Genomic DNA, 26,428 nt, shown 5'->3' on the forward strand with positions numbered 1-26,428 from the left:
TGCAGGCTTTACTTATGGTGCATGGGCTTCTCATTGCTGTGGCTTTCCTTGTTGCAGCTCCCAGGCTCTAGAGCACAGGCTCAATAGTTGTGGCGCTCAGGCTTAGTTGCTCCATGGCGTGTGGGATCTTCCAGGATCAGGGATTGAACTCATGTCTCCTGCATTGGCAGGTGGGTTCTTTACCACTGAGCCACCAGGGAAACCCACAGACTTGGTGGTTTTGAGAAAAACAGTTTTGGTTCAGTGGGAAGGCAGAGCCAGGATGCACAGAGGGTGTCTGCAAGGTTGTGGGGAAAAGTCCACACCTTGTGTATGAGTGTGGAGGGGTTCTATCTGTTTGGTTTATCCGTGTTGGTTTTCTAATTTGATAGCTGAATATTTCCTCTAAATGTTAGGACTAGTTAAAAACTGTTTCGCTATCATATTAAAAATTATCTTGGCTTTATGTTACCATATGTGAAAGTTCATCAATAGGACCATATCAATGTTTATTAAATATTTTTGAAATAGTCACGTTAAATATACACCAGAAAGTTCCATTCCTTGGTTTAGAGTTCTGATGTAATGCCCCAACATTAAGAAAGTGGGGGCAATTTAATCATTAGTTGCTCAGTCGTGTCCAACTCTGTGCGATCCCATGGCTTATAGCCTGACAGGCTCCTCTCTCCATGGGATTCTCCAGACAAAAGTACTGGAGTGGGTAGCCATTCCCTTTTCCAGGGGATCTTCCCAACCTAGGGATCGAACTGGGGTTCTCTTGCATTGCAGGCAGATTCTCTACCGTCTAAACCACAAGGGAAGCTCTGATTTTTTTTTTAATCAAATAAATTTTAAGAAATTACTGGCTCAACAGTAAAGAATCTGCCTGCAATGCAGGAGACATGGGTTTGATTCCTGGGTCTCAAAGATCCCCTGGAGAAGACAACGGCAACCCACTCCTCTGTTGTTGCCTGGGAAATCCCATGGACAGAGGAGTCTGGTGGGTGAGAGTCCATGGGATTGCAAAAAGTTGGACAGGACTCAGCAACGAAACAACAGCAACAAGAAATTACCAAGTCGTATTTTTTTGAAAAGTCTTGTTGTGAAGTTAATAAATTTGTTAAGACTCTTTAATTTTTTATGTGGTCAAAACAAAAAAAAAATAGTTTTTTTTCCTTTTGCCTTAGTTTTTTGTTGTTGATGATCCTACTTATAATCTATTGTTCAGGCTTTGTTCTATTCTAGTGATTGTTATGAAAGTTGATTTTCTTATGAACCGGCATTTGGGTCAACAAAACAGAGTTGAGTCCCAGTCCTCGTTGACCTTGGCAAGTCATTTCACACCCCAGTCTTAATGTTCTCATCTATCAGTAGGAAATATTACTATTGTCCACAGATGTGTGAGAACGATCTGGTATGCTGTAAGTATGCAGTAAAGAGAAGCAGTCATAATTCTGGTGACAAGGTAATGATGAGTTGTGTTTGCAGCCAGAGTTCTGAGTTACTAACTCAACCTCAGTAACCAGCAGTTTAACTGTTGACAGGTCATTTACTCTAATGTGTACAGATAGCCCTAGGAGTTACCCAAGAGTCCATGTGTGACAGTGTTCTGTTTAAGTATTATCCAAATGTCAGTTAAATCCATCTAAAGGGCAGACACTCAGGTTATTGGGGGGAAAGAAAGGTAACTCAACTGAATGTTTTCTTTTGACTCTCTTGACCCCAAATTTCAGGCCTCATCAGAGATTTCCCAAAGTATGTCCTAGAAATGCCTAAACTTTTTGTTAAAAGGAAAGAAGAAAAGAAAAGCAATAGGTGCTGAGGGGTGCCTTGAGATTACTTTAGCCGCACCAGAAAACCTTGTCTGATCTCTTATTCTCTGGATAACCTCTGTCTGCGTCTGCTTTCCTAAAGTTTTCTCTCAATGAGGAATCAGAGAGAAAATACAAAGTCGTCTGGTCCTTGCTCAGTACCTTTGGAGTGGGTGATTATAGCGGAGCCCTTGGGAGGCTGGTTGAAGGGTGGGGATGGTGGAGCCCTGATGGTCAGGTGTGGACGGGGCCGGGTCTGGCTGTCTGCTGTCCCCATCCCATTTCAGGCTCTTGCCCGGGGTCATGGGCACTGGGTGTTTTTATTTGTGAATCAAGATGATTCTGTTCTTTTTGTCTGAAGACACTGACACTGTCCTGGCTGAAGTCTCTCCCTGCTGACTGCACTGTGAGAACATGTGGACGTCTGGATTTAGAACCAGGACAGCATGCCACCTGCAGGAGCCGATCCTGCAGATGTAGACGGCAGGCCCTTAGACCACAGGCCTGCAAGTCTGAGACAGGTGTCAGCTCCAGCAGCCTTGGCTGCTGTCTCAGCCTTATCGTTGCCCAGAATCAAGAGTTTTTTTTTTCTTTTTTAAAAAGAAAGAGAGTGTTCTTCCTGTCTCAGAAAAACATCATGAAGTGTTTCTTTTTTAATGTTTTTCCATCAAACTCTTGAAATTCTCATCTTTCTAACCTTTAAAACATTCTCAGTTCTAACACATGTATTTGTTCCAATCGTTCTAAAGTACAGAGTTTAAAAAGTTTTCAAAATACCATGCATCTAATGCCAAGTCTCAGAAACTGGATTTTAAAAAGAAAAGCATAGGGAACTATATTCAATACCCTATAATAAATGGTAATGGAAAAGAATATGAAAAAGAATATATTTATTTGTATGTGTATAACTAATCACTTTGCCATATGCCTGAGGCTAACACAACATTGTAAGTCAACTGTACATCTATAAAAAAATTTTTTTAAAAGAGAAGGAAAAGAAAGAATATTAAAAGTCAAGAGGAAGAGCGCAAAAGAGAAAATGTGAAGCAAACTACCACTAAGCCAAGTGCCTGGCCTGCATGCCGGTTCCTGTCTTGTGGATGAGGAATCTGAGGCTTGAAAACTTCAAGGCCGTGCTTTTTCTCGCTTAGCTGAGAGTGACTTACGTCATAAGACAGTGAAGCCGGCGATCAGAGCAGATCAGACAGACCCCAAAGCCCACGCTGCTCCATTCCACTCACTGTCTCCCAGGTGCTATGCCTTTCCAGCATGGAACACAAAGTTATTTTGTTTATGTGCACAGAAGTTCACCCGTGTGTCAGTTTTTAAGGCCACGCCTAATAATTGCATTTTATTAAAACAAAGACAAAAGTGAAGTTCATCCGTTTTCTGTTCTGCTCTTGTTATGTTTGAAATGTGTCCCAGGCCTTGAAGGATGAAAACCCCACGTGGCTGTTCACAGAAGATGGGACAGGCCTCGGTTGTCACGTTGAGATGGTACCTTGTCTTTTAAAGGAGAATTTTGGATCTGTTACTGAATTAGCCTAAAAGTTGTAGTCGGAGCCCAGGAGGACCAGTGTCTTTGGCGTGTGTTTGGAGCGGGGTGGCGTTCATAAAGCATTGAGAGTGCATCTCCTGTCCGTTAGGGTGGGCGGGCCCTCAGCGCCTCCGGTGGAAAAGCAGCAGCTTTGAAGACCCATGGCTTGTCCTCTGCCTTCGGTTCCCACTGCTCCCTGTTGTCACCTGCGCTGTTCCCTGTGTGTTGGAGTGACGGGCCTGACCTCTGTGCTCAGGAGTCTGGCTGCTGAGCTGTGTTTCAGGAAGACCTTCGTGGGGCCTGCCTTGCCCTCTGCCAGCAGGCAGCTGACCAAAACGGGGTCTATGGTGGGTTGTGTGACTGTGTGGGCTAGAAAACATTATGTGTTGTGTTGTGTTGAGGGTCTCTGTTCTTTTGCTTCTCTAACTATGGCCTGTAAGATTAGTGCTGATGTCTGTCCATTCAGAATACAGGGACCCCTCTAGACACTCCATTATTTATGCTAATAGCCAAGGGTACTGTGGGTCTGAGTTGTTTAGTCGCTCAGTCGTGTCCGACTCTTTGCGACCCCATGGACTGTAGCCTGCTAGGCTCCTCTGTCCATGGGATTCTCCAGGCAGGAATACTGGAGTGGGTTGCCATGCCCTCCTTCAGGAGATCCTCCCACCCCAGGATTGAATGTGGTTCTCCTGGGTCTCCTGCACTGGCAGGAGGATTCTTTACTGCTGAGCCACAAGGAAGCCTGTGAGTCTGAGTAACTCATAGTAGGTGAAGCTGATCACTTCCTGCTCAGAAATCACCCCCATCCCAGCTTTAGGGCATCAGCAGCGAGGGCAGCGACTAGGTGGACTCAGAGCCCTTGCTGTGTTCCTCGTAACTCTGGGTGCTCAGCGGAGGTCTGGGCTGGGGCTCAGTCCAGCGAGGGCAGGAGCCACCTCGGTTCTGACATGTCCCAGGCTCCAGCTCACTCTCTGAAGCTGGCGGTAGTGCTGGTCGGGGCACAGCATGCCTGTCCTTGGCCTCCTACCACCCTGTGGCTGTCCTGCAGGTCTTGGTGGTGGGGTGGTACCCAATCCTGGGGCACGGGAGGTTCTAGAATATTCTCAGGTTAAGGGAGTCTCTGCGCCATGCAGGGAGCTGCAGCTTTGGTGAAGCAACAGCTGGGAATGTCGGTTGCTAAGCAGATGGCCAATGCTGGTGACCTTTCTGCCCCAAATCCTAAGGCGGCCATGTAAGAAGACCTGAACCATTTTGTATTTAAGGAGATTCCAGTAACTCGGAGCTAAGTGCAGCCTTAACGACCACCTGGTTATCTCAAGAGCCGGTCCTGGAGGGTAAAGGGATGAGTGTTGGTTTAGTCAGAGGGACCACCACTAACTTACCCCCTCTTTTCCAGACGTGTGGGTGTAACTGTATGTGGGTCTTAGGGCCACTCTGCTAAAAATAGCCTTAGTTCCTTATATATCTGTAGAGTAAACGTGATCATAACATCCTGTGTGCTCCCAACGTTTATTTTATCCTCTCTGACTTCCAAATATTTGATATTAATGTACAGTTGGGGTTTTTCTGCTCTCCAGTGGGACTCGATCCTTTTCTTAATTCTTCTACCAGTAGTCAAGGTTGGTGACATCCTAGTCCCTACCCTGTAGCAGCATCTTATCCAAGGAGAATAGACTATTCCCAGGGGTGGGGGTTGGGGGTAGAGCGTGGAGGAGATCAAGACTTCCTTCAGCTTTGGTCTGAAGGTCTTTGTTGCAATATTCTTATTGATCTGGTTAATATAGGCTCTAATCACTAAAGAATTTTTTAAATCTTAAAGTCAAACTGCCTCTGTAGGTTCTTCCAAAAATATCTTAGAAGTGTTGTTGGTTCATCTTCCTTTGAGGAAATGCCTCATTTAAATACAGTTTTTGTTTGTTTATTTACTTTTTTTCCTCCTTTTTATCTTTATGTTTGTTTTGAGTGTGTGCTCAGTACAGTAAGTTTACTCAGCGAATGCCTTTGGTTTACAATCCTAAGATCCCAAGGACCTTACTCTCCCTGACCCCATCTCTCGATTTAGAAAAAGTCCTTGGGAAAGAAGCTGCCCAGGGAGAGTGAAAGTGAGCTGTGGACCCGAGTTAAGACAGTGCCAAGGAAATGCGGCCAAGAGAGGTTTTTATTTTTTTTTGAAAACTTGGAATTTTAACAACAACAACCAAAAAAAAACATTATTTTTTTTAAGAAAATGAAAGCACTCTGGATTTCCTTTGCCCCCTGCTGGATTTCAGTCTCGCTTAGAAAGTGTGCTCATCAGAATGAGTTCCCGCATTTCCCTGCTTTGTGTCTCAGCATTCAGCATTTCACTTCTTCATTAAAACCAGGTCCACCCTTGCGTTCCATAGGCTTCACTCATTTCTGAATGAACACTTCTCAGACCTGAATCAGGCTATGAATCCACGGGCCAGGATGGGGCCCCAAGGGTTCACTTCCCACCAGCTCCCCGGTCACACTGTGCTGCTTGCTGGTCCCTGGACCACAGCCTTTGGGGTGGTAGTACATGTTACTGTGAAAAGAGGGGTTTGTGGCCTTATGGGACATTCTGTGTTAAACAAGGTGACACAGGTGTCGGAATCTGGACTTGAAGCCTATGGGAAGCAACCTTGCCTCATAGACAGTGAGCTGCGCTCAGAAGCAACCTCGAGGAGTCTTCTGAGTTCCTCCTGCAATGAAGCACTGCCTTAATTAAGGACACATACGCTCCTAGTGAATGACTGTCTTTTCATCGTTTTTAAAAATTTGACTCTTTTAATTCATTTTTAAAAAAATATTTGCAAGGGGGGACTTCCCTAGGGGTCCAGTGGCTAAGACTCCAAGCTCCCAATACAGGGGGCTGGGGTTCAATCCCTGGTCAGGGAACCAAATCCCACATATAGACCAGACCTGGCACAGACAAATTAAAAAAATATTAAAATATATATATATTTGCACGGGATAGATTTGAAACCAGTCTCGTTTTGTAAGTGTAGTGTATGTGCGTGTATGTGTATACTCACATGTGTGCGAGTTTTGCCTCTTTGTAGTTTATTGAAGCCTTAGCTGGATTTAACAGTGGGATGCCCTGAGTCAGTAGAAACAGCCACAGATAATTAAGGATAAGAAAAGCCTCCGGGGAAGCACGTGGTCGGGGTGGGTGTCTTAGCTGACGTTGCAGCTCTGCCCATTGACCCCTTGTGCTGTGAAGTCGGGGAACCAGCCAGTGATTACGGACTCGGGTTGTGAGAGCAGCTGCGGTCCTGTTTATTAATCCCCACACGTTCTCAAGAACGTGGGAGCATTGTGGGAGGTTGGCTGTCCCCACTGTATAGACCAGACACGAGCCCCTGAAGGTCTGAGCTGGTGGAGTGAGATGAGGGGTCTGTCACCCCAGAGCCTGCACACATGGACTCAGTTTTCAGCCATTTATTGGGGGACGACCACGTGATCACTACTCTGCGTGTGTTGTCTCCTTGCTCCTGAAGGAAAAAGTTAGTGTTTTCTTATCCTGAGGAAATGGAAGGAAGCTGTTTGTTAGTAGGTGTCGTTTCACAATAGGACTTGCTCACTGTAGACAACTGGGAAAAAAACAAAAATGAAAGAGGAAATAAGTTAGTCGTCTAGAGAGAGCCTCTTCAAAGAAAGAACAATTTTCTGCACTATAGAGAACAGATAATTTATGCAGTAAAAGATGTGCATGTGCTTTTTATATAGAAGGCACACATATTCACACATATACATTTTTTAAACAAAATCTCTCTTCAAGTGAGTTCACAGATTTGCAGTTAATATAAATGTGATGTCAAAGCTGAAGCTTTCGGCACACCAGAGCATGGAATCCCAGCTACAGTTTGAACCTAGTGACCTCTGTGCTTCTTCCTCCATGAAATAGGTCCTTTTTTTTTTTTTTTCTGAGCCCTTTTATTTCTTTTTTATTTGGAGTATTGTTGGTTTATAATGTTGTGTTAATTTCTGCTGTACAGGAAAGTGACTCAGTTGTACGTTTACTATATACATTTTTTTCATACTCTTCCATTGTGGTCTGTCACAGGATGCTGAATGTAGCTCCCCGTGCTCTGCAGTGGGACTTGCTGTCTAGCTGTCCTGTGTGTGATAGCTCACATCTTGCAAACTCTCTGGGGGGTCAGGCTTCTGGGTTATAATGAAAAGCAGCAGGCGTCTTGCCTTGCTGTCACTGGCATGGGAGGCTCCGGGGGCTCCTGATAGGTTTCTGGCCGGCCGTCTGGCCTGCGTTTAGACTTCCCTCCCCGCCGTCCTGTCTGGGCTGCAAGCTCAGCCGCCCGCGGGTGCTGTGAGCTGTGAGGCTCTCTGGCCAGGCGGGCAGAGGCGTCAGCAGTGAATAAGCGCTTTCTGCGTTTCCGCAGCCAGAGCCTGTGTGATCCTCTGCGATGCTCAGTCACCCCACAGCCCCGCTTTGAACGCGGCTGTTTCCCAAACACGAGGATGGTGGCAAGGGGGGAAATGGCAAGATTCTGGAGTCTGGAGAGCCTTCACACAGGTATGTGTGCAGACTGACCTTGTTGCTGAGTCCTCTCTCTGTTCTCGCAAGTTGCAGGGCTCTGTCTGCTGCCTCTTGTCAGGTTGTGTGTGTCTGTGTGTCTGTGTCTGTGTGTGTGAGCGAGTCTTTTGTCTGGACCTGGGGTCCTGAGGGCAGTTGTAGCTGTTGTTGTTCTTCAGTCACTCAGTGGTGTCTGACTTTTTGTGACCCCATGGACTGCAGCACGCCAGGCTTCCCTTTCCTTCACTATCTCCCAGAGTTTGCTCAAACTCATTTCAAAAGTTCTAGCTGTGGACACAGTAAATCAGAGGCTGGTTTGAGTTATGCAGCCATTGGTATGAAATAGGAAATAGCAAGAGTCAAGCGTGGATTGTTCTTTATGAGTTATGGATCTGGTTCTTGTGCTAGGCTTTGCTTCTGTTACATGAAACTTGTTTATTCAGGGGATTGTTGTTGGGGTCCATAACTGTGTTCCTTGCTAATCTGGGGTATGTGAGGTTTAACAGTATGAATTGATTTTGGAAAAATAGTCAACTGTTTCCAAAAAGTGTTACTACCCAGGACTTGGTTATTATTTGTATTCCATCTTTGCTTTTCAGTGTTTTTGCGAGTGTTGGCACTAGACTAGTTCCTAGGTGAACTAGAAGGGTGGTTCTCTCCCACTGGGAGGTTATCACCTGGAACCCATGTATTCTTTTAAAGGAGTAAATGCTTCATGGAAAGCATTGTGGCTGACTGCTGCACATCATGCAATGGGATGCTTAAAAAAGAAAAGAGTCCCATCTCAGTTTTTGTCTTAAATGAATTCCAGTCGCTCACCCTGGAATGAATGGGAATTACAGGTGAGAGCTGGAGGGCAGCGTGGGCCTCCCCGCAGTGCACTGAGTACTCTGTGCTTCTTGCTGGCCTTCCCTGTTTTGACTGGCTCCCTGTGCTGGCTGAGCACAGAAAGGGGTGCGGTGAGGGCTTCACTGACGCAAATTCAGAATAAAAAAAACACAAGTGGCTCAGTGGTTTCTGCGTTCAGGGCTCAGGCCTGCCTGCCGAGTGGCTGTGCCTGTCACTGAGTGGCTGGTGACCCCAGGTCCTACGTGGAGGACAGCTGGCTGCCTGCCGGCCTCCTGGGCTGGGGGTGCGCCTGTGTTTACCCCAGGGCAGCCGGCCGATGGAGCCCGCCCCCCGCATTCCTCCACCCCGGGCGGGCACAGGGCCCGGTCCTCCCTCCCACGTGTGTGTATGGAGGCCAAGAGAAGCCGGGTTCAGCGCCTGTACTGAGCCCGATACTCTGGGAGGCACAGCCGGCCAGGCCTCCTGCGAGGGGTCTGCGCCCTCCCTCCCCAAGTGCCCTCCAGCCCTGCCTGCCTTTGAGCCTGGCTGCCAAGAGAAGGAAGGCGCGGGCTCTGCTGGGGTCATCTCTGTTCCTGATGGTTCTGTGTGTTCCCAGCACTGTCTCTCATGTACCCGCTGTGCTAAATGTGTATGTGTGTAAACGTGATGGAAACGACCGCAGATGCAACAGCGGAGAATCAAGTGGAGAGCTTGCTTACTGGGGGGATTCTGTCTCAGATGAGAGCCCTGAGTGGGCAGGGGACCCTGAGGGACAGCCTGGCGGCCCTCCAGAAAAAGATCTGGCAGGAGCAGGTGGGGAGGGTGGGTGGTCAGCAGTCCTGCCCTGTGGCTGTGGTCAGCGAGGCCGAGGCCCCGGGCAGGTGCCCAGCAGGCTTGCTTTGGAGCCAGACAGACCAGGACTTGAATTCCAGCCCCAGGACTGGGGAGCAGTTCCTTCACCTCTTGGAGCCATAGTTTGCTCTTGTGTTGACAGACAGTTATGGTTCCAGGACGCTTCCAGTGTGGGGCCTGGTACACATGGAGTTTATCCCGGGGATGTGGTGAAAGTAGCCGGGTTCCTTCCCAGGGTGGTGCAGCCCGCCTGTGAGGCACTGCCAGGAGCCGAGAGGGGTGCAGTGGGCACGAGCTGCCGGGGCGCCCAGTGGAGGAGCGGGGCGCGGGCAGAGGCCCGGGCAGCCACCATCAGAGCTGAGCTGGAGGAGTAGTAGCAGCTTGCTGAGGGGGGACAGATGCTAAGGGATCAGCCCAGGGGAGAACCCAGGGCCTAAACCCAGGCCTGCACCGGGGGCTGAGACTGTCCCGCCTCTGGGCCCCCAAGAGCACAGAAGCCCAACCCCAGCCTGCCCATCTCAGGACTCTGAGGGCCCCTCCACGGGGTACAGAGCATGGAGGATGCACAGGGCATGGCTTGCCTTTAAATTGAGAAGTAAAAATACTCACACGTGGTTTGAGCCAAAGCTTTCTAAACAAACCTTTATAGGAACAGGCCACCTGGGGGTTTGGTATCAGTTCAGTTCAGCCACTTAGTCGTGTCCGACTCTTTGCAACCCCATGGACTGCAGCACACCAGGCTTCCCTGTCCATCACCAACTCCTAACTCATCAGAGTCTTTTCTAAGGAGTCAGTTCTGAGGGGGGACTGGTATAAATGGGGAGGTTCTGGGGACTTTGGTATAAATGAAGCTCTATCTTGGTGTGACCCTTGTCACTGCTCGGGCATCAAGGGTAGCAAGGCCCCAAGTCTAATCCAGACGTGAAGTTCTGTCCTGGGAGGGGCATTTCCAGGAGACCCATGGGCATCATGAAGGATTATCAGTGGAGGGCAGCGCGTCCAAGTCAACTGCCCTTTTTGACTGTATTGTCATCGACGTGTTTAGAAGACTCACAGAGCACTGCCCTGTGTGTGGAATGGTTTGAAAGTCTAGGTGAGGCATAAGGGGACCATCCTGATGGTGTCAGGTTGAGCCCTGAACATGAAGGGTGTCTCCTGTAACTAGGTGTGAGCTGACACTGACCAGCACGGGCTTCCTGGTCCCTCGAGGTCAGCGCTGGGGCAGGAGGGGTGGATATGAGAGACTCAGAGCAGCTCAAGAGGGTGTTACAGTGAAGCTGCTGAAATATAAGGACAGTGTAAATACGGTGAGCATTTTAAAGTGAGTAAATCTAATAGGCTTCTAGGACGTGAGAGGCAGAGACTGTTCCTGCCACCTGGGGCTTGGCCAGTGGCGGCGGGGCAGTGGGGAATGTAGGCAGGAGCACGAAATCCCAACCTCACCCCTCACCAGGGAGTGAGAGCTCGGTGCCCGGAAGGAGGAGGGGGAGCTTATGGGCTTTCTGGGTGGGGCGTCGCTCCAGGTGGAGTGGTCAGCGTGGACTGAAGGACTGTGTCCTTTTTTGCTGAAAGCAAGGAACACTCGCTGGCACACAGTGGCTGAAGCCGAGGCATTGAAGCAGCCAGATCCAAACCCACTGCCCTCCAGCTTGTCTTGCTGTGGAGACGAGTCTCACAGCACGCCTCCCAGGGCAGGTCCCTGCACTGGGGTTGAGGAAGTCGAGCTTGGGCGCCCATGGTTCTAGAATGCAGCCAGGCGTCAGAATCGCTTGGAAAGAGAGCTCTGGAAAGAGATTCTTGGCAAACACCCCCTCCTGCTCCTCCCCCTGCCCCCGCCCCCTGGAGGACCTGGCTCTCTGGGCCAGAGCCAGAGTCTGTTTTTCTGAACCTTCCCCACCCTCACCCCCACCCCAAGCCCAGGATGGGAAGCCATGGACCCTGGGTGTTTGGGGACCACTGAGGGGGAGTGGCCCTGAGGTCAGGGGGAGGGTGGTTCTGACATCGAGGCCCCCTGTGTCCATGCTTGCACCCTCTCTGGCATCTCATGGCTCAGGGGCCGCCCTGGGTGCAGGGACGTGGCCGGTGGTCCAGCCCCCTGCAGCAACAGCACCCTGTCAAGTCCACCCTGGGCTCTGAGCGCAGGCTACCTGTCCACCCGCCCAGGTTTGCTGTTTTGCTCTTCAGATGGGAAAGATGGGAAATGAGAACAGTGTATCTCCAACCCAAGGAAGCCTGAGGGGTCAGCAGGTTTCCTTAAATGTGTATTTTTAATGGATTATTCCAAGTGCAGGAATTTTCCTGAAGTGACCTGTGTTTTAGTGGGAATGCTGAGTGTCCACACCTGTGTGGCCCGCATGGCAGGTGCCCAGTTATGACTCCCACTGTGTCAGCTGTTACCTTCCTCTCGCCTGTCACCTGCCCTCCCCAACCCCGTGTGACAGGTAAGAGAAAGGCAGTCTCAGGGAAGCTCGGGCCAGGGCCTGGCTGGGACCCCAGCAAGCTCTTGTGCTTTTGAAATTCTGTCACTCTGAGCAAAAGCCCTTAAATCTGCAAAATTAGGCCAGATGGGAAAAACTCCCCCTGGGACAGGGACTGGGGGCCTGTGTGCTGTGAGGGGGACTTGGGGTCCTGTGGGAGGGCCTTGTCCTTGGTGCGTATTACAGTCCAAGGTTCTCCATCAGTGGTGGTATTGACATGTCCTGTCCTGAAAACTCGCCTGGAGGGCCCGTTGCCAGGTTTTGTTCCTCACAGACATGAAATCTAGGTCCAGACAGAAGTTGTCACCCTCCCGAGGGGAGTGGACACTGCTCTTTGCTGGCGTTTGTTTATAAGCTCACATGGTCTCTACCAAGTTTGCAGCAGTCCTGACTATGAAGGCACGTCCACTTGGGTCACAGTGGTCTCTCCTGGATGTTCCTGAAGCTGAGCTGGGCCAGGGCTGAAAGGGTGGATGGGGTTTCCTCAGATTGGTGCATGCAGGAAGCAAGCAGAGCCTGGGGGAGGCAAGAATTCAGGTCTGAATCTTAGGATGAGACTGTGTGAGGGATGGGCAGGTGAGGGGAGAGGTGGTCCGCCTGGCACAGCCCCTAGAGTCCTAGGATGCGTGCCTTTCCAGGGGACGTTGACATGATGATTAAGCAAGCACGGGTAGTTCACATTACACACGTGTAGAGTGTTTGCACACAATTGCTGCACTGTCCCAGAGTTGTCCCTGCAGGTGTGTGTGCCATCATGAGTGTGCAGGTCTTTTAGACCCGAAGGACGTCCCCTCTGGGCGTGGCTGCAGCTGTGAGGGCGCAGTGGACAGAGGAGCGAGCATGTCCCCTCTCAGATTCCTCTGTCTTAGGGGTCGAGGTTTCCGTTTCAGTTTGCAACAGTCTTTGCTCACCATTCACAAGATCCTTTTCAAACATAGCTTTCGCACACCTACTTATTCAACAACCCTGAACATTCATTGGAAGGACTGATGCTGAAGCTGAAGCTCCAATGCTTTGGTCACCTGATGCAGAGAGCAGACTCTCTGGAAAGACCCTGATGCTGGGAAAAATTGAAGACAGGAGGAGAAGGGGATGACAGAGGATGAGATGGTTAAGATGGCATCATCGACTCAATGGACACAAGTTTGAGCAAACTCAGGGAGATGGTGAAGACAGGGAAACCTGGCGTGCTGCAGTCTGTGGGGTCGCAGACGGTTGGACATGACTGAGCGACTGAACGAGAATAACTTATTCAACAAAAGAAATGATGCTGCTGGCGAGGACCTGGAGACTTGGAAGCCCAAGTGCTCCTGGTGGGACATAGAGCAGCATGGCCACTGTGGGGAACAGCGTGCAGGGACCTCAGAAAGCTAAGTAGAATTTCCACACGACCTGGTCATCCCACCTCCGGACACACATCCAGGAGAATCCAGAGCAGGACCTGGAGGAGGTGTTCGCACAGCCATGTTCAAGAGGTGGGAGCGCCCCAAATGCACCTGGACGTTTGGATGGATGAAGAAAGCTCGGTATCAGGTGCAGTGGAAGGAAATCGGATACAGGCAACTACACGGGTGAATCTTGAGGACATTGTGCTGAAGGGAACAAATCCGCTACAAAATCACTGTGGGACTCCACTCAGTGAAGAGTGTAAAGTGTTCAGAGCCCAGAAACAAGGTGGAAGGCTCGTTGCCAGGAAACGGGGGTGTCAGTCTTCAGTGGGGCCAGAGTGTCAGTTTTGCAAGATGAGAAAGTTCTGGGGTTGGTCGCACAACCACGGAACGTAGTCAACACTGCTGAAGTGTACACTTACACATGGCCGGGATGGCCCATTCTACGTGTATTTTACCACTAAAGGAAGGAAAGAAGGAAGCTAATTAATTAAGGTTCCTCTTTCATTATTAGAATGTATTAATCTGTCCTCATTTTGCGGAAGTGCATTTTGAGAGTCAGTAGTAGGTCCACATCATGCAAAACAGCCCTAAATAAAGTCACCGCTGAAAACCAGACAAGAAAGAGTGACACATAATAACTTCCAGAAAAGGCCCTGTGTGAACCTGGGTCTGCAGGTGACACACAGGCCTTGGTGAGAAGGCGACACTGGTGAGTGGGCGGGCTTGGGGAGGCCTGCCCAGCGGGGTGGGCTCTGCGGGGGAGGGGGGCATTTAACTGGAAGGGAATGGAGGTTCCCTGCAGAGGAATCTGCACGGAGGCAGTTGGTCGCTGCTCTGGGGTTCTCATGCACACAAGGGGACCGTGTTTTCAGAAGTCAGCCTGGGAGCCTCATAGGGTGTGGCTGGAGAGGGTGGTGGGGATGGTAGGCAGGAAGACCTGGGTGTATACCCCGCCTCCACCGACCCTTGTGCCCCTAGAGGAGTTAAACTCCTGGGAGCCTGAGTTCCCTCACCAGCAGTCTGCCGTTCATTTATTGAGTGCCTTCTGCACGCCAGGGGTTACACTGGGTGCTGGGGTACAAGAATAGACCCCGCCTGTTCCCTCAAGAAGTTCTGACCTCAGAAGGGAAACCCTCACAAAAGCAGGAGTGTGGGGTGACAGGAACCCTGCTCTGTGCAGACAGAGCATCAGAATCTGCCCCTGCCCCTCCCATCCAGACACTGGAGAAACCCCACTCCCTGAAATATGTGTGAACCATAGTACAGGCGCACAGGGGGCCATCGACTTAGAAGGGGCTTTAAGATCCTGAAGGCAGTTAAGATCACGAGGGGAGAAGGACAAGGGGCTCCGACAGACTGGGGTGGCGTGGTCCCCCCTCCCTAGTCAGCTGTGAACACCGCGCTGTGGTCGGGCAGCTCCCCGAGGGCTCCGTTAGAGATGGGCTGCAGGCTCGTGTTGCCTCCCTGGTGTCTGATATGAGACGCATGTGCCTCGAGCAGGTGTGTCTGCCTCCTCCAGGTCCTCTCCCCAACCCCAGAGACACCCCTGGAAAGACCACAGAGCAGTGTGACACAGCACAGGGCAGGGGTGGCCGCACGGCACACACACATGCACACACACAGCAGGCACCCTGGGAGGTGTGCCCTGAGCGAGCGGCAGGGCTGGAGGGAAGGGCGGAGGAGAGCTGGGGCCTGGTGTGCAGAGCGGGGGCGCCCGGCCCTGGGTAGACAGGTGTCTGCAGGGCGCTTGCAATGTGGCCTGTCCAGAGGGATGGGCTGGGGACTGTAAGATGCACTTAGGTCACAAAGACTTGGTACAAAGTAAGGAATAGGAACTGTCTCACTTTTAAAAAGTTACAAATAATTTTCAAAAATCTCATTTTTAAAAACAGCTTCTTCAGTTTAGAAATAGACCTGTCCCTGAGAGTGAAGTGACTAGAAATTCCAGCTGGTAGGTCCTTGAAAGAATCATCAGGGCTCTCCCTCCGGCATCACCGTCTGGCCAGCCTTCCTCCTCCTGCCCCCACTGCAGCTCCTCCCCTGACTCCCTTTCCCATTAATTCTCCCAGTAACCTGGGATTTTCTGAACCGGGTAGACTTTATCCTCTCTGTTGCCCCCTCGTCATCTGGACCTGCATGTCCTTGAATATCACACCCCGTCCCCGCCCGCCAGCCGTCTGTCTGAAGGAGAACCGTGGTGCCTTCTGTTTCAGTAACCCACCTCCCACAACTGGTGGTCTGCCCACACCCCCTACCTGCTTCAAGCTGTGGCCAAGTTGCTCTTGTGCGTCCCAGCACACCAACATGGATGTCCTCTCCTCAGTGACTACTGTTAGCGAGTCCCAACTAGAATCAAGGATGCTACAGACTTGACACACATTATCTCATCTAATTCTCCAAAAAGAAAGAGACTACTGTTTACAACAGAAGGAGATGGGGTGCCTGGTTGGGCTCCCTGCCTGGAGAGGGGCAGGCTTGAATTCAGACTCTTAACACCTGATCTCTGTCTGCAGTGCCAGGGACCCATCACTCCCCTGCCCAGGCCCCTCCTTGCTCTCCAGTCCCTCTTTGTTCGAGGTCCTGGTGTCCAAGTGAAGCTACATGTGTCCACAGTCAGGAGCAAGGCCCCTCTCCCAGGAGACCCTGTCCTTCTCACAGGGATGTTTGATGACAGATGAGCCTTGGCAAGGAGCCCACCATCGTGAAAGGAGATAGGAGTGGCCAGGTGGTCCATCCTGAATGCTGCCCCCATCCTCAGAAGGTGCTGGGTAACTCTTAATTGTGACACGTGAGCCCTGGCCTTTGCTGTGTGGATGACTAGGAAGCCCAGCTGCTTGGCTCCACTTAGGATACCCTCAGCACCTCCTGATTCAACAGCACACACTGTGCCTTGCAGGGAAACATGGCAACGGGCTTAAAAATATATATATATAAATTTTCAACTTTGTTTTCCTCCTCAAGCTTATTTAGAAACACTGCATCTTTTGCATCCACTTTGGAGCACAAATTTCCAAGTACGTCACATGTTGTTTGCTCAGTATCCTGACTCAGGGAATAACCCTGCACGTCCCATCTGCAGTGGTCTCTGAAGTGTCCCCTTCCCACTGACTGGGACATGAAGCGCTGGCTCCTCCTCGCGTCAGCTGCTATCTTTGGATTATAATAGCTCAGTAGACATTTTCTAATGGTTTCTTACTCTGGGTAGGACAAAAAATGACAACTTTCCCACGAGGGCGCATTCTCAGAGCTCACAGGTTTTATCCTTATATTTTTGCCATTAGTTGCATCCTTTAAACCACACCGTTGCTCTCTCTCTCTCAGTTTCTTCCGATGGAGGTGCGGAGCCGTCTGCCCTAGTGGATGACAACGGCAGCGAGGAGGACTTCAGCTACGAGGACCTGTGTCGGGCCAACCCCCGATACCTGCAGCCGGGTGGGGAGCAGCTGGCCATCAATGAGGTACTGGGGTCCATTCCACACGGTGGTGGCCAGTGTGTCTGGGCCCAGAATCCACTCCTACTTGTCTCTCTGGTTATTTCTTAGTGAATGTATTCTAACACGGAGAACTCCAGTTAGGCATTTTCAAGGGCGATTTATGTGATTAAGTATTGCAGACAACCGAAGCTGTCCCTCCCAGTCAGCAGACTGTCATGATGCCTGGAGAGGGCTTCTTGGTCCAGGCAGTGCCCTGCCTACCTTTATAAAGGTCTCACAGCCCTTGTGGGCAGCGAGCATTAGTTACTGCCCACGTTTTGGCAAACTCTCAGAGACTAAGAGGCTGAGCGACCTACTAGGGTGACAGAGCAGAAGTGAAGCATGCCTTTCTCTGAGCTTCTTTCTGCTCCTCTGCATCGTTAGCCCTTTTTTACAGAAGTCTTTGCAGCAGCCCCTCTAGCCCTGGGAGCCCATTTGGAGGCTCAGAAACCCCCTAGGGGGGTGAACAGTCCAGACAGTCTCACTTGTTGGGTGACTGACTTATGGATTGAGTGGGCTCAGGGGTTCCTTTAAGAGCACGTGAAGGTGCCCCCCGGGTTCTTTCCCCCGTTGTGTCCTGTGACATCAGGTGCTTGAGCATCATCCTTGGGGGCCGGGGGGCTCAGGGTCCCCAAGCTCGGTGCTGAGCGCCCACCTCTCCATTTCAGCTGATCGGCGATGGCAGCGTGGTCTGCGCAGAGGCCCTGTGGGACCACGTGACCATGGACGAACAGGAGCTGGGCTTCAAGGCGGGGGACGTCATCCAGGTCCTGGAGGCTTCGCACAAGGACTGGTGGTGGGGCCGCAGCGCAGACAGGGAGGCATGGTTCCCAGCCAGCTTCGTTCGGGTGAGTGTCCTGTTTCCAGCGACAGGGCGGGTCAGGGGCAGTGCCAGGGCCGCTCTTTCCTTATCACCCATTGAACCAGACCTCTCTGCGGTCAGGGTGGGTGGTGGAGCAGTGTCCACGGGGGTCAGCTGGGCAGCTGGTGTCGCTGCTGCGTTTGCGATGCTTGGCTGGGCACCTGCGGGCTCAGGATCCCTGCCGCCCTCCTGACCGTCCTGGGGAGTGGAAACCAGGGGACCCAGGCCCGGTGCCGCCCCCACTGACTGTTCTCCGCCTGTGGCCGCAGCTGCGCGTCAACCAGGAGGAGCTGTCGGAGGGCTCCAGCGGCAGCCCCGGCGAAGAGCAGGAGGAGGACACGGGTAGGGCCCGCCACAAGCACCCCGAGAGCAAGCAGCAGATGCGGGCCAACGTGGTCCAGGAGATCATGGACACCGAGCGCGTGTACATCAAGCACCTCCGGGACATCTGTGAGGTGGGCCTGGGCGACGCCCGTGCAGCGCGTCCCTGTCCCTGTCCCTGTCCCGCGGCCCAACCCCTGTCCCGCGGCCCCTCCCCTGCCCCGGGGCCCCTCCCCTTACTCGTGGCTCCTCACCTTACCCGCGGCCCCGCCCCTTACCCGCGTTTCCTCCCCTGTCCCACGCGGCCCCGCCCCTGACCTGCGGCCCCCGCCCCTTACCCATGGCTCCTCCCCTGTCCCGAGGCCCCTCCCCTTACCTGGGGAGGAGCCCCTACCTCCTGGCTCAGGTGTTTCCAGAGCCCCGCCCTCCCCCACCTCGCCCAGCACCCCGGGCAGTGTGGACGGCTCGCCGTCCTCAGGGTTCAGTGCCGCCACCCTGAGCCTCGCGAGTGACCGTCCTGGGAGGCACACCTTTGAGACCCTCCTGACCCCCTCTGAAACCCCGCGGGGTCCGTCTCACCCAGACGCAGACAGGGACACAAGTATCCTCTGGTGACACCCTGACTCTTTCCTACGTTGTTCGGGATCCCGTTGGCAACAGTCTCCCCCCGCCCCCCGCCACCATGGTATTTCCCGTTTTTGTGGATTCTGTACAGTGGTGCGCTAGACTGTCCTGTGCCCACTCTGGTCACTCGAGCCTCCTGGCCATGAATGCGGACCCTGCACTTTGCGGTCAGCTGAGAGAGCCCAGCAGGAAGCAGGCCAAGTGCGCCCCCCTCTGTGGGGTTGGCTTCACCCCCAGATAAGGACCCCCAGCCTTTGGCTTCTGTGTCTTGTTCCCTGGGAACCCGCGCTTGAGGGAGCAAAGCCTCATTTTAGGGGAACAGCCCCTGCTGATGACTGCTGAGCACGGCCATGCCCTTCGACCGGGGTAAGCTGACCTCACAGCACTCACGGCTGGTCCATGCGCCCGGAGGGCAGATGAGGAAGCCCAGGTGCCCACGAGTAAGCAGGTTTGGAATGTAAACCAGATCCGCCACCCTCCAGCCTGTGGTCTGTTCTGCCGTAGTCAGTTCAGTCTGTGCAATTACATGGTGCCCACTTGGGGACAACTGTAGGTGTTCCACGGCCTTTCCATCCTAATGCCATTCCTACCCCTAATGCCATTCCTACCCGCGTGCATCCAGGGTGTAGAGAATTAGTGGTGCTGTCATCAGTGCAGCCTCAGGTTGGAGATATCCAGGTTTGTGTCGTTTTTCTCCAAAAAGCGGGTGCCGGTGGAGCCCCGGCTAAACCATCCTTGGCCCTGGACTGTGACAGGGAACAGTCAGCGACGTGCTGGGCAGGCCTTTTTGGCTGTGATGTGGAGTTAAGGATGGGAGCCCGGGCATTTTAGGAGTTTAGAGAAAGTGTGGCAGGACCAATTTCTGAGCTCTAATGTTTGAAACCAAGCCACCTGTTTCATGAGTATAATATGGAAGCTTTCTGTGGTTTCTTGAATTATAAATCCAACCACACTTACGTTTTCTTTTTCCTTTTGTCTTTAACATATATAGGGCACATCTTAGCTGTGGGAGTATAATTAGCCCATCAGGGACCCCCTGAGGTTAATATAATTTTCTCTAGTTAAAATTCACTCTAGGGCTTCCCTGGTGGCTCAGTGGTAAAGAATCCACCTGTCAATGCAGGCGACATGGGTTCACTCCCTGGGCCGGGAAGATCCCACGTGCTTCAGAGCAACTTAGCCCCTGCACCTCAACTACTGAAGCCCACACACCTGGAGCCTGTGCTCTGCCATAAGAGAAGCCACTGCAATGAGAAGTCTGCACGCCATGACTAGAGAGTAGCCCCCACTCGCCACAACTAGAGAAAAGCTTGTACAGCAAAGACCCAGAACAGCCAAAACTAAAAAATAAATTGTACATATATATTTTTTTAAAAAGCCCACTCTTAAGACCATGTCTCTGGGCCCCCCAAAGCAGTATGATTGAAATAATTTCTGTGAATTCTAGATTCATAAAAAAGAGTTTGCTTTCCTGTGTTGTAGGGCTACATTAGACAGTGTCGCAAGCACACGGCAATGTTCTCGGTTGCACAACTGGCCACCATTTTTGGAAACATTGAAGACATTTACAGATTCCAAAGAAAGTTCTTGAAAGACCTTGAGAAGCAGTACAATAAAGAGGAACCTCACCTGAGTGAAATAGGGTCCTGCTTCCTTCAGCACGTACGTCACCTTTTACTTCTTATTAATAACGTCACATTGAGTTAAGTAATTTAGAAATGTTTCCCTGCGAAGAAGAGGGGTCCCTTTCTATTTCTTTGTTTGATTAACTTCCCATAGGATGGAGGCGTCACTTGCAAATTAAGTTGATTAGTTTATATGGTTCATCTTGACCTAAATACCCCAGGTCTATATTTTTTTCAAAATCTTCTCACTCCTCTGGGGTTTGGAGTTAGTGGAGTAACTACTTAGAGGTGGCTGGGAGGGGCCCCCAGGGAGTCCAGGTTGGGGGGCAGCGGGGAGGAGGTGGGCACGTGGACAGCAGATTCAGCCCAGGAAGGAGGCCTGTGACCCTGAGGCAGGGCTCTGCGTCCCCCTGGTCACCGGGAGAAACCCACCAGAGGGCAGGAGGCAGCCAGGGCAGAAACCAATGCCTCCCCCTTGTCCCGGGTGACGTGGAGGGCGCCACCCCCCAGGGAGGACTATGCCCCTGCCACACTCTCTGGGAGGTCCGTGGAAGGAGCTGGTTTTGGGGAGGGGGGATGCTGTGTCCTCTGCAGCTTCCCCCTCCACCCCTCCACCCCTTCCTGCTCGGAGGAGTCGGCGCCACGGGCTCCCCTGTCCGGCATGGGGGTGGAGGGACTGGTGTTTTCAGCGCTTGCGGAGCCGGGAGCTCCCGGGCTGACACGGCTCCACGCCCTCCGCAGCAAGAGGGCTTCGCCATCTACTCAGAGTATTGCAACAACCACCCGGGCGCCTGCGTGGAGCTGGCGGGCCTGATGCAGCAGCGCCGCTACCGGCACTTCTTCGAGGCCTGCCGGTTGCTCCAGCAAATGATCGACATCGCGCTGGACGGCTTCCTGCTGACGCCCGTGCAGAAGATCTGCAAGTACCCGCTGCAGCTGGCCGAGCTGCTCAAGTACACCGCGCCGGAGCACAGGTGGGGGGCAGAAACCCGGACGTGGAGGGCCGCCTGCGTCATACTGTTATTACCTAGTCCCAGAGTACCATTATAGAGGGGGAGGACACACAGGACCCCTTAAGGAGCAGGCAGTTTCCAGGGCGTGTTGAGTAGGGGCCACGGCTTCCTGAGGTCCTGCTGGCGCCCCCCCCCACCCCCTTCTGGTGCAGTGCAGTGCTTGCTGTGTCCCCAGCCCACCCACCCTGTCCCTCTGGCTCTGCGCACAGGGCTTCTGGTTGTGGTTACTGAACTCTCCACCTCCCTTTGGGGCTTATTTGTGAATTCTGCTGAAGGACCACCCCCCCCCCCCTCCAAATTATCCTTTGCTTATGAATAGCAGCTTGGCGTTTTCCAGAACCATGTCTGATCTTGCTGTGATTGGATGTCAGCTGTCTTCCTTTCGGTCAGCTCTGGAACGTGGGTGAGGGTCTCCCCCATAGGCCTGGCTGCTTGGCGCCCTTTGCTGACAGCAATTATCCCTTGATGAGTTTTCAGCAGCCTACAGCTGGGGGCCAGTGGGGACGCGGCTGTCGTCCAGCAGTATTTTAGGATAACACTTCTGTGTTTATGAAAACCAAACCTTGTCCCTGACATCCGTGTCACAGCACAAGGCCTTCCCTCCACCTGCCGCCCTTGGAAGGACAGGGGTCCATTGGGAAGAGGGAGCCGGGAGAGGACAGTGCCTGGAGGAATTTGCTGTAGCAGACCACCAACTCTGCTTAACATCTGTCTGTTGCCCTGAGAACAGTCAGATTCTCCAGGCAGTGCCCACCCTGCAGGGTGCAGGGGACGGGTCATTCTTCTGTCCTCAGCCGCTGGACTCCTGCAGAGAGATGGACTCCTGCAGAGAGACGGGCCTGGGAAACGGGGCTTTTCACAATTAGATGGAAGGTAGAAGGGAAGAGCAGGGTCGCTTAACGACATGCCCAGACAATGATGTTAGTTTAAAGAATCAAGATGAAAGGACTAAGAGAAAGGAGTTTGTTGAAAAAAATTAAAAAGAAGCTGTTATTTTTTTTTTCTTTTTCTGATGGGAAAATCAGAAAACTTCAATTAAAAAAAAATACCAAAGTCAGGCAAGTCACAAATTTGAAGAAATCTGTTTGAAGAGAATAAAAAGACGTCATGATGAGGAACCAGAAAAAATAAAAATGCAACTTAAGAAGCAGAACATCTTGAAAGATGGGAAAGCTATACCAGGGGTGCACTCATCACCCTTCAGCACTTAATTTTTCTCTTTTTAAGGGCATTTTTCACTATGAAGCATTTGCATACTTTGTTTCACCAAAAAAAAAGTCATTTTAAAAGGATATGACAAAAGGTCATTTCCTCATCTGAAGTAAAACAAACCAAAATATTTAAAAATACCATTACATTCTGCCTCTTTTCTGGAATTGTACAGAAAAAATTTGTAGAAAAACAGTAATTTTGCATACTTTTCCTTATTGCTGGAGCCCTCTCTGGGGGTTTGCAACCCCCGTGCGCCACTTGGTTCTTCTTTTCTGCTCTGCTTCTGTCTGAAGACGGTGGGGTCTGATCTGCCTGGAGATGGGGGTGGGGTGGTTGTTCATTTGCTAAGTCATGCCTGACTCTGGGAACAGAGGAACTGCAGCGCGCCAGGTTCCTCTGTCCTCCACTATTTCCAGGAGTTTGCTTAAATTCCTGTCCATTGTCGGTGATGCCATCCAACCGTCTCATTCTCTGCCGCCCCCTTCTCCTTTTGCTTTCAGTCTTTCCCAGCATCAGGGTCTTTTCCAGTGAGTCAGCTCTTTGCATCAGGTGACCAAAGTATTGGAGCTTCAGTGGGGTGGGGAGTGTTTAGTAAACAGCAGAGTCTGCTCCCAAGGCTTTTTCCCTGTTGTGAAGGACTGCAGTCCAGTCCACCCAAGACCCTGGGGCTGTGTCTGTCCTGGAAGACACAGGGAAGTGCTGGGGGAAAGACTTAGCTCTTAGCCAGGCGACTGCTTTCCACATCTCCGAAGTGTTGGTGATGGGCAGGGAGGCCTGGTATGCTGCAGTCCATGGGGTCACAAAGAGTCGGACAGGACTAAGTGACTGAACTGAACTGGAAGTGTTAATGCAGAACGAGACCTGCATGTAAACCTTTCTGGCCCCAGACAGACTCTCCTGCAGCCTGTGTGCAGACCAGAGCCTCTGTTTTCCTGGTGTCTCCAGGGTCTAAGGGGCTGCTGGGCAGGGGGACGTGGCAGTTTTGTTGACTGCAGTGTGGAAAGCACCAGAAATGAAGGTGCTCGGACACAGGTACTGTCGGTCAGCATTTACACAACTCACTCGTGTCCTCCCATGTAAGACGAGGCTCAGCCAATCACTCCTGGAATGAGTACTGACCATCACAGAACTTTACAGGGAAAACAAGCTCCGTGTGGACCAGAGCCAAAACAGAGGCCTGTCCCTTATTTGTTAATGAAAATCACCCCTCATCACTGTGGCTAAAACTTATTTCTTGTGGCCTTTGCTTTCATTCACTGTGGTTTCTGGGAAACGATTGATGACATTCTTATTCCAGAAAACTCTGCTGGCATTTGGTCTGCTCCCTTAGCCTAGGCGGACTGTAGCCTACTCACGGAGGAACAATGGCTGTTGTTTAGAGGCCGTCCTGTCTAGGCTGTCAGTATACAATCAAGGGTGGAGCGTGTTGCTTCTTGTGTCCTCGTTTGCCTGTCGCCTGTTACGTGGTTAAAAGTAACCCCTTACTTTGCAGTGATTACGACAACATAAAGGCAGCATACGAGGCCATGAAGAATGTCGCCTGCCTGATCAATGAGCGGAAACGCAAGCTGGAAAGCATAGACAAGATCGCACGGTGGCAGGTGTCCATCGTGGGCTGGGAGGCAAGTTGGAGCCCATGGCCCTCAGCACCGAACGCCCCTTCACCCCCTGCCTGTGGTCCCCTGGTGGGATGACGCACTTCACAACCTGTGATAGGTTCCCTCTGCCCATGGCTTCCGTGGTGTGATGTTTTGATTCACGCTGTTGAAGTTAGCAGTCAGATGCTTGACCCTCCACCTCCACTGGGAAGTACTCTGAAGAGCGTCTTCAGAGTACCCAATAATCAGTTTATTGGGTACATCCTTTTTCCCTCCTGCCTGATGGTGGGCTCCATGAGGGCGGCTGGAGCGTGCCCACAGAGCAGCAGGTTGTGTGGAAGTGGGAGTGCGTGTCCCCTGTGACCTGGGCGAGAGGGATGCTCCATCTGTAAGGCGGGGGGCAGGCAGGAGAGGAGTTTCCTGCAGGGCTGGTGAGGGCTGTGTGAGGCGGTGCAGGGCAGCACTGACACACAGCCTGAGTGGTGGTCCAGCGTGGGCACACACACATATGCACACACACACACATACACGCACGCTTTTATTTATAAAAACAACAGTGACAGCAGCTAGAGCTTGTACTTGTATTGGATTCACACATGCCTGGCTCTGGTCTAAGCCGTTTAAATATATGAACTCATTTAAGCCTCTCAACAGTCCTAGGGAGTAGGAACTATTATTACCCCATTTAACAGACGGGGAAACTGAGGCACAGAAAGGTGAGGGAGCAGAATGGGCCCCTGACCATCACCAAGGACAAGCCCATGACGTGCAGACGACTGAGATCCAGCAGGGGGCGTCCTGCCTCTGATCAGTTCTGTGAGTGAGGAAGTTGGGGCACAGAATCCCTGCAGGCTAGTATTTCACAGTCAGGATCCTTTGCCTCCAAAAATACTGTATAACTGGGATCAAGGGAGAATAAAATGTTAAAGGCCAGTATCATAGCAAATAGCATAAAGTTATGTTGGGTTAGATCCAACTTAAATACTACAGAAGTGTGTTTTTCCTCTTGCCCTTGCACTCTGACGTCTCGGGGATCATTTGTTGTCTGAAACTTACCAGTTTCTTGCTGGCATCGTGCCATCTGGCCTTTTGTCTCCGGCGCCCTGAGCTGGTTATGCAGGGAGCTGCTGCCTGACTCAGAAGCTCCCTGCCTGCAGCCTAAGCGCCCAGCCGCAGGGGGCCCCCTCGCTCTCAGGGTCCGTCTAGGCCTGCTGCCCTTTTGGCTCCCGGTGGGGTCCCTCCACCCAGCATTTTTCACCAGGTCTCTCTGATAGAGGGACCCCTTAGGTGATACACGGGCTCACTCACATTTTCTCATGGAGTCTAAAAGATAAGAAATTCCCCACCTGAGGAGGCTGTCAGCGAGATCTGACCGGCCTTTGGGGGCCTGCCCCACATGTGGGCCCCATGTACCTGGCCGCCTGAGGAGGGTTCCTGCCAGGGTCCCCCTGTACCCCCGGCACCTGGAGGAGACCTCCCTTTGGGTGACCTCGGACGTGCTTGCACCCCTGCCCCCAGGGCCAGGACCTCCTGGAGCGCAGCTCGGAGCTGATCCACTCCGGGGAGCTGACCAGCGTCACGCGGCAGGGCAAGAGCCAGCAGCGCACCTTCTTCCTGTTCGACCACCAGCTGGTGTTCTGCAAGAAGGACCTGCTGCGCAGGGACGTGCTCTACTACCGCGGCCGCGCCGACACGGACGCCGTGGAGCTGGTCGACCTGGAAGACGGCCGCGACGGCGCCCGCGGGCCAGGCCTCAGGAACGCCTTCAGGCTGGCCAGCCGCACGGGCGACGAGGTGCACCTGTTCTGCGCCAGGAAGCCCGAAGACAAGGCGCGGTGGCTGCAGGCCTTCAGGGACGAGCGCCGGCGGGTGCAGGAGGACCGGGCGCTGGGTGAGCCTGGGGCCCCACTCACCCCCACGGGGAGGAGGCCGGGGAGCCATCCGCAGGTCCTCCTGTTCCCGAACCTACTGACGGGACCGACCGGGCAAGGTGCTGTGGGTCCAGTGTTTGTTTCACAGATGAGGAAACTGAGGCCCAGGGCCCCGCCCACTCTTAGCTTAGAGCACGGCTGGTGGAGTTTTTAACACACACCGCCGCCTCCCCCCCCACCACAGGGAGCCTGACGTCTGCTCTCCAGCTCTGCTCTGCACATCACACACGGTGCATCCACCTCACTTCCCTGTCTGTCCCGGCCCAGCAGCCCCCTCCCCGCCCCAGAGCTCAGGGCCGCTAGGGCAGCCTTGCTTCCTGCCCAGCCCCCTCCTGTCTTTCAGCTCCCACTCCCCTAGGC

At 52.3% G+C, this 26,428-nt stretch overlaps 1 protein-coding gene across 6 annotated transcripts in view; it reads left to right on the plus strand.

Annotated features, from left to right (window-relative positions):
- The window catches only part of SPATA13 (spermatogenesis associated 13), a 290,432-nt gene that overhangs the window by 257,654 nt on the left and 6,350 nt on the right, over nucleotides 1-26,428 (plus strand). For 4 of the 6 annotated variants that reach the window (XM_059892241.1, XM_059892242.1, XM_010810812.4 and 1 more), the window contains 7 exons: nucleotides 16,731-16,867; nucleotides 17,551-17,730; nucleotides 18,014-18,199; nucleotides 20,172-20,351; nucleotides 21,056-21,288; nucleotides 24,032-24,161; nucleotides 25,656-26,028. In XM_059892241.1, coding sequence (XP_059748224.1) covers nucleotides 16,731-16,867; nucleotides 17,551-17,730; nucleotides 18,014-18,199; nucleotides 20,172-20,351; nucleotides 21,056-21,288; nucleotides 24,032-24,161; nucleotides 25,656-26,028 — 1,419 coding nt within the window. Of the gene's footprint in view, nucleotides 1-2,151; nucleotides 7,862-16,208; nucleotides 16,424-16,730; nucleotides 16,868-17,550; nucleotides 17,731-18,013; nucleotides 18,200-20,171; nucleotides 20,352-21,055; nucleotides 21,289-24,031; nucleotides 24,162-25,655; nucleotides 26,029-26,428 lie in introns of those variants that run through there. The other 2 variants (XM_010810811.4, XM_059892243.1) reach the window with 2 other exon arrangements.

The sequence above is a fragment of the Bos taurus genome, chromosome 12 (genome assembly GCF_002263795.3).
Source record: "Bos taurus isolate L1 Dominette 01449 registration number 42190680 breed Hereford chromosome 12, ARS-UCD2.0, whole genome shotgun sequence".
In the NCBI taxonomy this organism is placed as follows: Eukaryota; Metazoa; Chordata; class Mammalia; order Artiodactyla; family Bovidae; genus Bos; species Bos taurus.